The following is a 14,198-nucleotide window of genomic DNA, read 5'->3' as shown; positions in this document are numbered from 1 at the left end:
ATTTATTAATTGATTGAGTGCTAGATAGATAGACATTTAGATAAAGATAAATGGATAGGTAGAAATGCGGACAATGCACATACAAATAAACAAACATTCAAATATATATAGATAGATAGATATATAGATAGATGGATTGATTGATTTATAGATAGATAGATATATTGATAAAGGTATACATAGATAGATAGAAAGTCGGACAAACCACATGCACATAAAGAGACAAACCTTTAAACAGATAGATAGATAGTTGGATAGATAGATAGATGGATAGATAGATAGATAGATAGATAGATAGGTAGGTAGGTAGATAGATAGAGAGATAGATAGATAGATAGATAGATAGATAGATAGATAGATAGATAGATAGATAGATAGATAGATCGATAGATAGATAGAGAGATTGAAAGATAAAAAGTTAAATAATAGATCGAAATCGATTTTTCAATAATATTATATCTCTAAAAAGAGGTGGATACATATATATATAATATATATATATATATATATATATATATATATACATATATATATATATAAAATTATATATATATATATATATATATATATATATAATATAATAGTTAGACATACCTACGTACAAACAGGCAGACATTCAAACAAAAACAAAAAAACAAGATAGATAGATAGATAGATAGATAGATAGATAGATAAATGGAAAATAGATAAATAGACTGACAGCTAGATAGCTAGTTACAAAGATAAATGAATAGTGACATTAATATTTAGATAGAGATAGAGATACGGATAGATAAATAGATACACACAGTTAATGAAATATATAGTTTTCTTTTTTTTTTAATTCAGATAAATGAAACAAATAGAGACCAATAGATAATGCTTAATTATACAGATGATTTTATAGATACAGTTATATAAATACATGCAGAAAGATAAAGAGACCCAGAACATTGAAAGATAAAAATATTAGATAAATGAATATATATATATATATATATATATATATAATATATATATATATGTATATATATATATATATATATATATATATATATATATATATATATATATATATTATATATATATATATATATACATATATATACATATATATATATATATATATATATATATAATATATATATATATATATTATAGAACAACAGACGACGATAGAGGACAACCACGCTTGTGGTGGAATATATGATGATATGCGAAACTTTTAGAACAGAGATTAAAAATAGGAGGACGTTACATCAACGACCATAAATTTATTTTGTACTTGATCGCGAGCCATCAAGTGTGTGTAGGTATGAGAAGGCAATGTAAAATGAAATCATCATTTATTTTTTAAATATGATTTCAGAGCGATTCATATTCTGACAAATATGGTTATAACAATAATAATAATAATAATAATAATAATAATAATATAATAATAATAATAATAATAATAATAATATAATAATAATATTAATAATAATATAATAATAATAATAATAATAATAATAATAAATAATAAAAATAATAATAATAATAATAATATTAATAATAATAATAATAATGATAATAATAATAATGACAATAATAATAATAATAATAATAATAATGAATAATAATAATAATAATAATAATAATAATAATAATAATAATAATAATAACATATATTATATATATATTATTATTATTATTATTTATTATTATTATTATTATTATTATTATTATTATTATTGTCATTATTATTATTAATAAGAATAAGAATGACAACACTAATAATAATAATAATAATAATAATAATAATAATAATAGTAATAATAATAATAATAATAATAATAATAATAATAATAATAATAATAATAATAATAATAATAATAATAATAATAATAATGATAACAACAATAATAATAATAATAATATATTATTAAAAATAATAATAATAATAATAATAATAATAATAATAATAATAATAATAATAATAATAATAACTGTAATGATAATAATAATAATAATAATAAATAATAATAATAATAATAATAATAATAATAATAATAATAATAATAATAATAATAATAATAATAATAATAATAATAATAATAATAATAATAATTAACATGTTTCCTGGTCTTCTTCGTCTTTTTCTTATTCTTCTTTTTCTTCTCCTCCTATTTCTACTACTACTACTACTACTACTACTACTACTACTACTACTACTACTACTACTACTACTACTACTACTACTACTACTACTACTACTACTGCTAAACTTAAATTTTCTATTTCTGATTATTTTGACTTAAACTCCCATCTCCTTCTCTGGGTCCTTCCGACATAATACCAAATAGAAGCGAAGGGTCAAATTTATTGATTTGAAATCTCAGGCTTATTGTTGTTATTGCATTCATGGGAAAAGGTGACATTTGATTTCAAGTTAAATGTAGAGTCAATGCCTGCATTTTCATTATTTTAAAAGGAGTATTTTAGATCCATTAAATCCAAAGAGCCGGAGTTTTTTCCGGTTTTCAGAGCGTTAAAGCAACAAAACTAATTGTATTACCTTTTGTATAGGACGCCAGTATATTGCAAAATGCTTTCCACCAGGTATATAAGACCTAGCTGTCCAATCATTATTTATAGGGTGAACAGAGGGGTCATAAACAAATCTCGGGATCGGTCATGGTTCCTTTGAGAAAGAACACGTACTCTACAAACGGAGCTATAAATGAGTTAATGATCAACGTATAATATATAAAACTGTACAGAAATGTCAAGCTTCAATAAACAACATTAGACAGGTGATCGTTAACGTTCAGGGTTTCACTCACTCACTCTCTCATTCACCATTCCCATGACCGGATGGCCGTCGGGGGAGCTCCACAATTCACTGCCACAAGAAATTTCCATATTACTCTTAGTGGATAGAGGAAGGGTGCCACATATCTCGGTGATTGGCCCTCTCTGTCAACTCGCACAACGTCAATCCTGTCCATTCCTTGCTATTATTCTGTTGACATTTTCCTTGTCTTTCTCTTGTCATTGACCTTCCATTGTGCCTTGCTTAACGGTCTTATGCAAGCTGCCATGTCTGACTAGAGGTCTAAACCATGAAAGTTCCCTTCTTTTAAGCATTGCAAGCAAAAGCTCATGTCTTCTCTCCAGCGTTTCCACATCTTCAGGAACATCTTTGTGTGTTCCATGTTCCAGATATGACATGCGTAGGGATTTCCGTTAACTCCTGCTCCCAAACAAATTGAATCGCCTTTCTAGTTCCTTTTTCATCATCCAGGCTTCACTACCATCAAGCAGCACGGACAGTACAAGCGCGGCTATGTGGTCTTGTGGTATGACACTCGCTTTCGGATCGGAAGGTCCTGGGTTCGAGCCTCGCTCGGCGCATAGTTGAGTCCTTGAAAAGACTCTTTACGCACATTCTCTCACCGTACTCAGGTATAAAATGAGTACCTGGCCGTTAACAGCGTTGTCTCTGTCCGAAAAAAATGCAATATCGCCTTACAGCCGTCATGTCTCGCTCTACATGTTAAGTGTTGCTACTGGCTGGGACCCCTTGTAAAGCTTTTAAGCACTTTTAGTGGATATTGCGCTATATAAAAGCTCACTTTTTTGCTGTTTTTTTTCTTACAATTGACTGTACAATCTGAATGTCGATTAAAAAAGCTCGTCTGGCTTTCCCAGATCTTGATGACTGTAGCCTTTACCGCCGTCGCCATGCCTATCCTCTATGAGTGCTCCTTTCATCCTGGCTCGGCAACAATCCAAGATATTTGAAGGTTGTAACCTCCTGTAGCGCCTCGCCATTTATGGAGATTTTAGTTTTGGAATCGCTTGGCTGTTGATCAGAATTGGATTCCCTCTTTATCAAAACAATTGATTGTATATGTAAGAAAACTGAAACAAACAAACTTAGTTTTTTGTTTTGTTTTGTTTTTTTAAAAACCTTGCACAATATATTTTTGAGTGTAATCGTCGACCAGGATATGTCAAGACATTGTCTTTACATCTCCTAATCAACGATGTGCAGATTTTTAAACACTATTTTCTAATTCGAGTTGTCTTACACACTTAATGATTTAAATTTTTATTCTTGAAATGCGAAAGAAGAAACGTTAAAAATCACCTGTCTTTTGGTGTGTGTTTTGTATTGAAGTCTATCATTTCCTCACATTCGATTTCATTCAGTGATAATGTCTATAATAATAAAAGGTAAACGATTATATGTACGACTCCCCCCCCCCCCCCCTCCCAAACCATCTTTGCCAAAAATGTGAGGAGGATTAACGAGTTTGTGATGGGAATAGGTATGGGTGAAGAGGGGATGGGGGTTTCTGGAGATTTTAAATCTTGATAAGGACAAAATAATACTGCCTTGAGCTATGAATGCAGTAAATGAAATTAAAAAAGAGAATGCACGAAGCGTTAGTTTTTTTTTCAAAACACAACGTAAAATTAGAGCAAGATTTTCAGTTAACTCTAAATAAAAATGCACAATCATATGGCTATCTATATTGTGGTGTCTAAATTAAGCAATTTACAGGACAAAGATGACATGCGGCTATATGAGAATAACATTATAATATGAATCATTTTTGACTTTATCATTAATCATTTGGTACTGCTGAAAATTATAGCAGATGAAATACTTAAAAAGTAATCCGTTCCTTGTAGAACCAAGGCGTGCTGGGCGGATGTGACATCAGACTATTGAATCCAATTTCCAAAGCGTTGTAGAGCAATAATATATATATATAATATATATATATATATATATATATATATATATATATATATATATATATATATATATACGAGTATATAAGATGGAATAATTGTGATGTCAGGTAATAATATATAATATGATTATAGCCCTTCCTTCCACACTGCAAAATGCTTTATTCTAGCGTTCAAAAACACGTTTATTTCGCTTATAGATAAATCAAAATAACTCCCGACTTGTCGAAAAAAAATTAACCTGAGACTTTTAATTAAGAAGTCGCTGGTTTAAGATTTCTTTACTAGTTGCAGGGGTGGGTGGCTATTTCAATGGATGAATTTTTTATCATATGACGTATTTTTTTCTGACCAATATATTTTCTAAAAAATTGTTTTGTCAGTGTGCGACAGGCAACATTAAGATTAGTCTTTTAGCCTGAAGGGGCTTGGGGGTTTCCAAAGACAATTGGAGCACTTATTATGTCTCAGACAAGCTTCTGTCATTATTTTATTTGCAAAACAAATCTTGACTAAAACTATGGCAAAACTAGAATCCTCAATTTATGTAGCGAAATCGTGACGTCAAACCTTCCTCTCTTTCGGTTCATAACTCCTTGGAAGTGTGTAACCAGCCCGCAGGTGGACTAGCAATGAAGAGGTTTCATGTTGAATGATAAGGTGGTATAACTGTTTTAGTAGCAGAATGTATAGGCAGACCGAGAATGGATTATCTTTTTTCACGACCAGCATTAGAAAATAAGATGACATCACTCTGACCCCAGAAGATCAGTTGCATAAGGTATTATCCAGTCCTCTGGATGACTGGTTTTACACTTCCAATCAGATTGGAACCAGTATTTTGACATCACACTTTTGTTCTCTATTTTAGCACCCTTGGAGTGAACCTTTCCGGGAAAAGTCCTTGTCAGCGACATGACTAACACTAATTAACAATAAATTGATAGTCAAAATTGTCCAGTAAAAAAAGTAACAACAATCAAACAAAGTGACATCTTTAATTTCCAGTAAAAATCAAATCAAATCATCGGACATGCATGGAACGGAATGAAATCTGGCTTATTGAAATGAAATAGTCAAGTCCCACTGATGTTTTCCATAGATACCAATAACTGCCTTTTCTTTTCTCTCTTTCTCACCAATTATAAATGGGGATTTGGACACGTGGATTGAACAGAGCTGGGGCGGTGATTGGTTTGTAAGGGCCTTGCAAATACCGAGTCTCTGACGCAAAAGTCTTTCAAACTCCGAGCCGCTCGGACTGGTTTGTTGTCATGACACAAACAAAACCTGGATGTATCGGTTTGTGAACTAGATGTCCTGGTGTCCCGCCACAGCTCTAGTCTCGAGACATGATCTAATAGTAAACAGGGGTTGGATAGTGTCATCTGATTGAAATGATATGTGTCTGTGTGTGTATGGGGAAGGGGGGGGGGTGGCTCTTTCAATTATTGCATCTTGCCATGCATATCAAGCGAAGAATTAGTTAAAACAACAGAAATTTGAGTACCCTGTGTATCTATATATGATTATAATTATATCTGGAATTGATTTTTTTCTTTATCAAGCATTATTTAGAATATGTCCACTGAAGCAGTTTGACACATCACACTGTTCCAAAGTTTTACAGTTGTGTTAATAAAATAATTCTCCTCGAATTCTACTATGCTTAATACAGTATGTTTATTTTTGTATAGGGTAAATTCAAAAATAAATTTTGACTACCAATATATGATATAGTTATTCTCACAAATTCATCAGACACATTATGCTTTATAAAGTTACATCCATTCCGACAGCAGCAGACTTAATGGATTCAAATTCCTATAATATACAATTAAAGTAGCCTATTAAGAATATTATGTTTTACAACCGCCTTTATAATCCAGTTTACAATAACTGGCCATCGCCAGGTACTTAAATGCAGCTGAGCAGAGTGAGGTAATGAGTAAAACGTTTTCTACCCATTAGCACAAGTCTTGGACCAGAGTTTTGCAAGCATCGTCAGCTTTCTGGTCATTGCTCACGCTAAATATCGCCTGAATTGGACAGATAAGTCGTGACGTCACGCCATCTACCATTCCGGTTCCAAACTCATTGAAAGTGTGTAAGTAACCAGTCCATCGGAGGACTAATAATGAATAGATTACATATTGAATCATCAGATGGTATAATGTTTTTATAAGCAGGCTCTAGCGATAGATTCAAGGACGTAAAAGAGCAAGGATGGGTGATATTTATTGGCAACCATCATATAGTTAGACTAAAAAAATAAGATGCCATCACTTTGAAACCGGAAGGTCGATTAAACAGGATATCTATCCAGACCTGCAAAGGAATGGTTTTCACTTCCAATGAGATTGGAACCATGCTTTTGACATTCCGCTTTTATGTCCTATTTATAGCTAGATGAGACATCGAACAGCAGAGCCAATGGTGTCGCGAATTATGTGACAATATTCATTTGTGACTATTTGAGTCAAAACGACAGAATCATTCCCACGTCACCATTGAATTTAAAGAAGAAATGATCTAGATTATGATTTTTTTTTTAAAACTGTTGGAAACTCTACTATTTATCCCAAATAAATCATAAATACTTAACACGAGTCTTACAGTTTTGTCTATAAATTCATTGTTCAGCACACAAACCACCTGGACATAATTCCGATTTGTGGTAAATAAACATCGGCAACCATGGCATTTTGCGTTCCGCAACCCCCCCCCCCCCCGCCACACATACACACACGCAGACACACACACACACACACACATAGCTCAAACAATCAAAAGTCTCATACAACAACAAATGAACACAGAAAAAAAAACAAGAAAAAACAAACAAAAAACAAACAAACCCAACAATATCAACAACATTCCCCCCCAAAAACACTATCCTATTATTTTCCCTGTGACCAATTTATCTTCATTATAAATCCGGAGACTAATAGAGCTAGTCTGCCACTCACTGACAAATTACGTTTCTTTTTCTTTCTGGCCAAAAAACCTATTTTACTTCATTTATTGGTAGATTAATAAGATTTCATTTTGTGAAACAGAAACCAGAGTCTAAAAAGCAAGAATTTAGTCGTCCAGTTGATGTTATAACATGGAGTAACACTGAGATTTGGTCCATCTCTGAATATCTTTAAAAAAAGATCACGCTCATGCCCATCTATAGAATTCTTACTATACACATAAAACATTCATGCGGGAATAGGATATAAATCTATCCGATTTCTTTAGAGATAGTGAATATCGAGTTTAAAAGTGTAGAATTTCTGATTTTTGTCGCGTTTTAACGTCAAAATTTGATCGATTTCTTCAATGAATGTAATCACACCGACACTTTCAGATCATTATTCCGCCTATATGAATGCTTTACTCCAGTAGGTACCTTAAAGATTGACTTGAGTAGTCTTTACAATATTTTATTTTTACTTGAAAATGAAAGTTCTGTCACCCTCATAAAAGTGCGTCTTCTCGCCATTCCAAGAAGTGGTAAAGAAAATAAATCGAACAAACGGCTGATGTAAACAGGAATGACACATGCTGTTTAAGCGAGTAAATTGGAGTTCGAGATTAGATAACCTTGCCCAGGGACTAAAATCGAAACTGAAAATAGTGATGCTTTGTAACAGGCCATGCCATCTCGCCTTGTTTCAATATTCATGTGTTCATACTAAATACTAGATAACGAGTCTGAATACTTGTTTTACTGTTTCACCCTCACATCGAACTCGTAGAAAAATAACTAGATAGACACATGAATTTATTTTTTATTTAAAAAAAAAGGTTAATTATCAGTCTCCTCTGGTCACTCCTTTAACACAAGACTTCTAAACGACATTTCTCTTAATTGGTATAAAACTAAAGGTAATGGACATTTCTTTTTACCTTGTACATACACAAACACACGAACACACACACATACACACACATTAAACACACATAAAAGGACCATTTATCTTTAAATCATTAATAAAGGTAGTTAAAGATTGTGGTACCAAGGCACATTTGAAGGGTTATTTACTTATGTTGACATATAGCACATCAATATTACCTTACATGGAGACTTCTTATTTTATTTGTTGATAATTTCTAACTTTTGTTCTCGGGCTAGTCACTTTTACAAAGAAATCGGATATATGTGGCCTATTCAGAAAACTGAGGGAGACAGACACTTATGGCGATAATAACAAGAAATGAAGTGAGTAGAAAAGTGCCAGAAGACAATAGAGAATAAAAACTTTGCGGCGATGGGGGCTCGAACCCACGATCCTTTTGTTACGACAACTCCGCCTGGTAGCTCTGGAGTCGACACCGAACATTATACCGCATTTTATCATAGAATGGGATGACACTATGAGGGACGTCCCTCTCTGGTCGAATACTCATCGCCGCAAAGTTTATATTCTCTATTGTCTTCTGGCACTTTAGGTCGGATGGACGAAAAGCAAACCTTGAAAAATAAATGGTCTGAAATACAAAATCCCAGCCTTTTACAGTTAAAGATACTTTACTTATTCTCTTAATAGTGCTATAAATCTATTCCGACACTCAAAATTGTGACTAATAATATAATCAATTTTTAAAATCTAGGTCACATAGATATAACACTAGTTTCCAAGGTGCATCCTACGTAAGTGTTCGTCATTTAATTTCATATTTTAACCAGTTAACTGCCGTACTCTGGAAATAAGCGTATCTGTTTAGCCAGAAAACTCGTCCTTCAATAAATATCGATCAATTTAAATGGCCCTCATCTTGGCAAAAACACTCAAAACCTAGGATGACGTTCATTTACATCGATCGATATGTGAAGGACCAGTTTTCTGGCCAAATTTTTAAATACGTGTCTTTTCAGAGCATGGCAGTTAACTGGTTTAATAGATTTAAAAGCTCCACTCACAAGCCAAGAGTTAGAATTGTATTGACATACCAATATAAATATATGGTGATATAAACGGTGTTCTAACATGAATTGAGTAACAGACTCCGTTTTCAAACAGTCTCAAGGTCCCAGGGACGTCATTAGCCCCTTTGACAATGAGCCCATTACAGCCGGTCACTGATAAAAACAGTTGGGTTTTTCTTTCTAATTTTAGCCAGAGAATGTATAGTTCGTATTGTATTGATAGATTAAGATGACGCCAAAATGTCAAAAAAGGCTTTAACATTGAGACTCAGAAAAAGGTCTAAAGATGTTTAAGACTTTTTGACACATTAGGAGTCATCTTAAACTATCTATACACAGCAGTGCTGTCAACTATGTTTTTTCTCATAATATTGTCAAGAAAACTGTACGTCTGACTTTTTATCATATTGTCAATAAAACGTACGGTCTGCCATAAAATATTCTAACAAAATATGTTTTTATCATATTGTCAAGAATAGAGGTCTGCTTTATGCTAACAAAATTAATATGTTATTTCTCATAATCCTAAGAAATAGTTCTTCAGAGCCATTCGGTCCATGGAGCCGGAATTTATCCCGGTTTTCCTTATCTTATCGTGAAATGAACAATAGCAATAGCTTGTTATCCTTTGGATAGGACGCTAGTCTATCGCAAAGTAATTTCCGCGAAATATAACAGACTCAGATACCCATTCACTGCTGGGTGGACAGCGGGTCAGAAAAAAATCTCGACTGCGCCCAGGATCGATCACGGTCCCTTTGCATGTGAAGCCAGTGCTCTACCCACTGAGCCGCTCTCATATTCTTAAGAAAATATTAAATAAGTTAACGTTTTCTTTACTAAATGATAAAAACATAGTTTGTTAGAATAAAGCAAAACAAAAGTTAAATTGCTAATGACAGTACTCTAAAAAAACAACACATGCACTTAGAATTTGGTCAGAAAACTCGCCCGTCAAATATCATTTTAATTGATTGATATTTGAGGGACGAGTTTTTTTATAGTAAAATTCAAATAAGTGTTTTTCTACAGTACGGCAGAGTACCGTTGCCGTTGAAGTGACAATATAGCCCTATTGCCGTTGAAGGGTGATGACAGCCAAGCCTATTTGCAGATGAAGAACTAATCATGAAGTACTTTTTCAAATCAACCGTCATTGTCACCTTTTTCATTATGAAAGCCATGTAGATATAGCTAGCTAGTCGTGAGTGACTTGAATCCTAGTTATTGACAGAGTCGCCATGTTAACGACGCCATAAATATTGCAAACGTCAATGGTCTTTAATTTGAAAAAAATGAGCCTAAGTTCCGTGGAATGGGCAAGTTTCTTTTGTGATTTCAGACGTAAAAAGTAGTACAAACAGCAATTAAGTTGTAAATTTTGGAGTATTCTTTTATAACGGTGTCGATATAAATTTTCATGTTTATGCTCTTTGTAACTTAAAAAGTACTCGTCACTACTTGACTAAAGACGAGCGAAATAAAAAACCTTGAAAAATGATATTGTCAAGATCAAATAATCATGCTTGGTATAACAAGGAACACGATTTCAAGACGTCTGGTATAATTCAAACGGTGGTGCAAAATTAGTTGGGTTTTTTGGGGTTTTATTTTTCTTGAGGGGGGGGGGGGGGGGGGGGGCTAAAATTTTGTTTTTTGTTTTTTTTTTAATGAAGACATTCAAATTGTGGTGGTTTGCGGTCTGAGTGTATGTTTTTCGATGTTTGAACGGTATGTCTCGAATTCGACCGATCGTTCGGCGAAGTACCATTTAAATCTATCGATATTTGAAAGACGAGTTATCTTACCAAATTTCTAAATACTAGTTTTTATAGAGTACGAAATTCAACTGGTTAAACCTGATATAATACCAGAGTCAAGCGCATTTCCATTGTACTCTGTCAAAAATATTCTTTTGGCCAGAAAACTGGTCCTTGGAATATCGATCGATTAAAAAGACCCGCATTTTGTTAAAAACGTTCAAAACCTTCAATATAGTCTTCAAGGAAGTCCCATGTTTAATACGTTTTCACAAGATGGCGATCATCAAATCGATTGATATTTAAAGGAAGAGTTTCTGGCCCTTTTTCAATGTGTTTTTTTTTCCAGAGCACTGCAGAATTAAGAGCACTGTTTAACCCATCTCGCTACTCATTGTCTTTTGGATATTATCTCCATATTAGCGTGTGACTGTGGACTTGTTGTATGGATCTACGCTTGTAAATCCTAGGTTCGATTCCAACTGAAGGCGACACAAATTTTGGTCCTTGGAAAAGGCTCTCTATTGGCCGTTATTTTTTGGTTTCCTGTTTGTTTTGTTTTCTTTTGTTGTTGTTGTTGTTTTTTTTTTGTTTGTTTTTTTTTTGTTTTTTTTTTTGACAATACATTGTTGTAAAGTGGGTATCTGAACTGGAGAAGCATTGTTTATGGAAGAATTGATCAAAAAGGCGTTTGTAAGGCTTGTCTATATATTAAGTATTGAGACTTTGAGACCCAATCTAAAGCGCTTTGGTTAGAGTTAGTGGACATTGCTTTATGTAAACGCTCACATTTTGTATTTTTGTATGTGTTGCTAGGAGAATGATGGATAGGTGTGGTGACTTGTGACATAACTGACATGGTAGCAAACCAGTTTTCCCAATGTGACCATGCTATCTTCAATTGTTTCTATTTTGCGAGAAATGAGATAAAACGTTTAACACACAGTCTCCATAAAACAAAACAAAATATACAGAGAGAAGTCAACGAACCTCTAGCAGCATGGCAAGCGATGTGAGATTGGAATGTCCAAGGACCTGGTCGTAGATCGTTCCATAACATTCGTACCCGTCCCCGTCCATGTCAGGTGGACACTTACATTGCTGAAATCCCTCTGGACTGGACGTGCAACTTGCCTGGGGATTTTAAAAATGTGTATGAAGCTAATGAAGCATATTATTTCAATAAAGAGATCATGGTCCGAGTGGTAAAAGATACAGCATTCATTCCTCGAGGCGGTCACAAGGAACCGGATCCAGATCTCAAGTTGTCGCCTGACAAGCGTCCTTTTTGCACAGACACTTTTACACTACATTTCATGTCACTGCATATAGCCAGGTACCAATTCACGATGGAGTTGAGCCGGGAAATGTGTATACGGTGTTTTACACAACTCATTCAAGCTTTAAATTCCAATTTTTATTTCATGCCGCCTCCCCGACACAACACCATATACAGACCATCAGTCACATTTAATATCGGCTACAATAAAAACCGAATCCGCCTGTATAGATTTAACCCTTTCCTTACCAGCCATTTTCAGAATTTTCCCCAAAACTTCACACCCACCCAACACAAAAACAGACATTTCTTACTCAAACAGAAAAGCATCAGGCACATCCTATACATAATATTGTTCGACAATATGGGCTCTATTACTGGATGTCAAGTTTTTATAGCTATAGAAAAAAGAAATGAAATCTGGATGAGAAAAGTGACGATTGAATCATAACAATGTGACGATTTTCCAATAGGTGGTAAGGAGAGGGTTAAAATCAAAGCGTGCCGTTTGATAAATGATAATAATAGTGAACATTAAAGCCGTTTAAGGTATGGCTTGATTGGACGTCACCACAGATCGCCTGTTCGTAATATCTAATGTGATTTGGACCTAACCTCGCTTGATTCAGATGTCTGGTGGTCATGCTAAGCATGCATCCATATCAATTAGGCCAAATGATTTCTGTCATTGCTTCGGTCGTGATGTCTGTGTCCGACTTTGGCTTACAGGTTGGGTCACTGCTGTTACTATTACAATCGAACTCGTTTATTTTACACTCGATTGTGTCAATGTAGGAGAAGTGCCACGTAGGTAGAGACAGATATACGTTTGATAGTTTTCCCCAAAGACAGAAGTCGTCTGGTGCCTCGTTCACCCTGTTATAGTTGGGTTAAAGTTCCTGACAACTCGACAGATGGTAATAAAATTTTAAGTTTAAAGAAATAGGTAGTAGAAGTGGTGGTAGATTGTGGCACGTTATATATAGGGATAGATCAGGTTCAGAAGATAAATATTAATCCCCGTTAAAGTAGAAATACTTTAATATAAATCAAGAGAATAGCCTTCGTTTATCATATCAATTTCTGCTATTTTGTGGACTATGTCTACTTACGGCCTAGGTGAAAACACTATATTTTAATTATTACTCACGGCACGTACTCATTTTAAATGGCATTAATTAATCATACACAATATTTAAGTCTACAGCTATGAGATTGATATCCATATCCTTGTCCACATATCATTTTCCGTTTAAATATGGCTGCCCCAATGTGCACATATTAGTTGACCTGGTAGCCGAACGGAGATATTGGCATATTTTATCATTTTTGTAATGGACAATAATTTGCATTGGTTTGAGAGTGCTTCATTACAACATGAGCACAGAACAATATGGGTTATCAGACCTTCAATAAAGTACACGTTGGACTCATCGCTCCAATTGAGTACTAGTATAAAGGAGATGTAGCGGATGTCAAATAGTCGATAATATAAAGTTAAAGTCATCGAATATCT

The 14,198-nt window shown here is 33.6% G+C and overlaps 2 protein-coding genes across 4 annotated transcripts in view; one reads left to right on the top strand and one right to left on the bottom strand.

Annotated features, from left to right (window-relative positions):
* LOC144975069 (stabilin-2-like) overlaps nt 1–14,198 on the bottom strand; it is a 140,391-nt gene that overhangs the window by 43,318 nt on the left and 82,875 nt on the right. For both annotated transcript variants that reach the window (XM_078918761.1, XM_078918762.1), the window contains exon 25: nt 12,394–12,537. In XM_078918761.1, the coding sequence (XP_078774887.1) occupies nt 12,394–12,537 (144 nt within the window). The remainder of the gene's footprint in view (nt 1–12,393; nt 12,538–14,198) is intronic.
* LOC144975071 (somatostatin receptor type 4-like) overlaps nt 1–14,198 on the top strand; it is a 52,247-nt gene that overhangs the window by 15,307 nt on the left and 22,742 nt on the right. The gene's annotated exons all lie outside the window — the stretch shown is intronic.

This window comes from Berghia stephanieae, chromosome 6 (assembly GCF_034508935.2).
Source record: "Berghia stephanieae isolate SIO BIC M18660-M18661 chromosome 6, UCSD_Bste_1.3, whole genome shotgun sequence".
Taxonomy (NCBI): domain Eukaryota; kingdom Metazoa; phylum Mollusca; class Gastropoda; order Nudibranchia; family Aeolidiidae; genus Berghia; species Berghia stephanieae.
The sequence above is the reverse complement of the archived record's forward strand: the minus strand, read 5'-3'. Positions and strand labels throughout refer to the sequence as shown.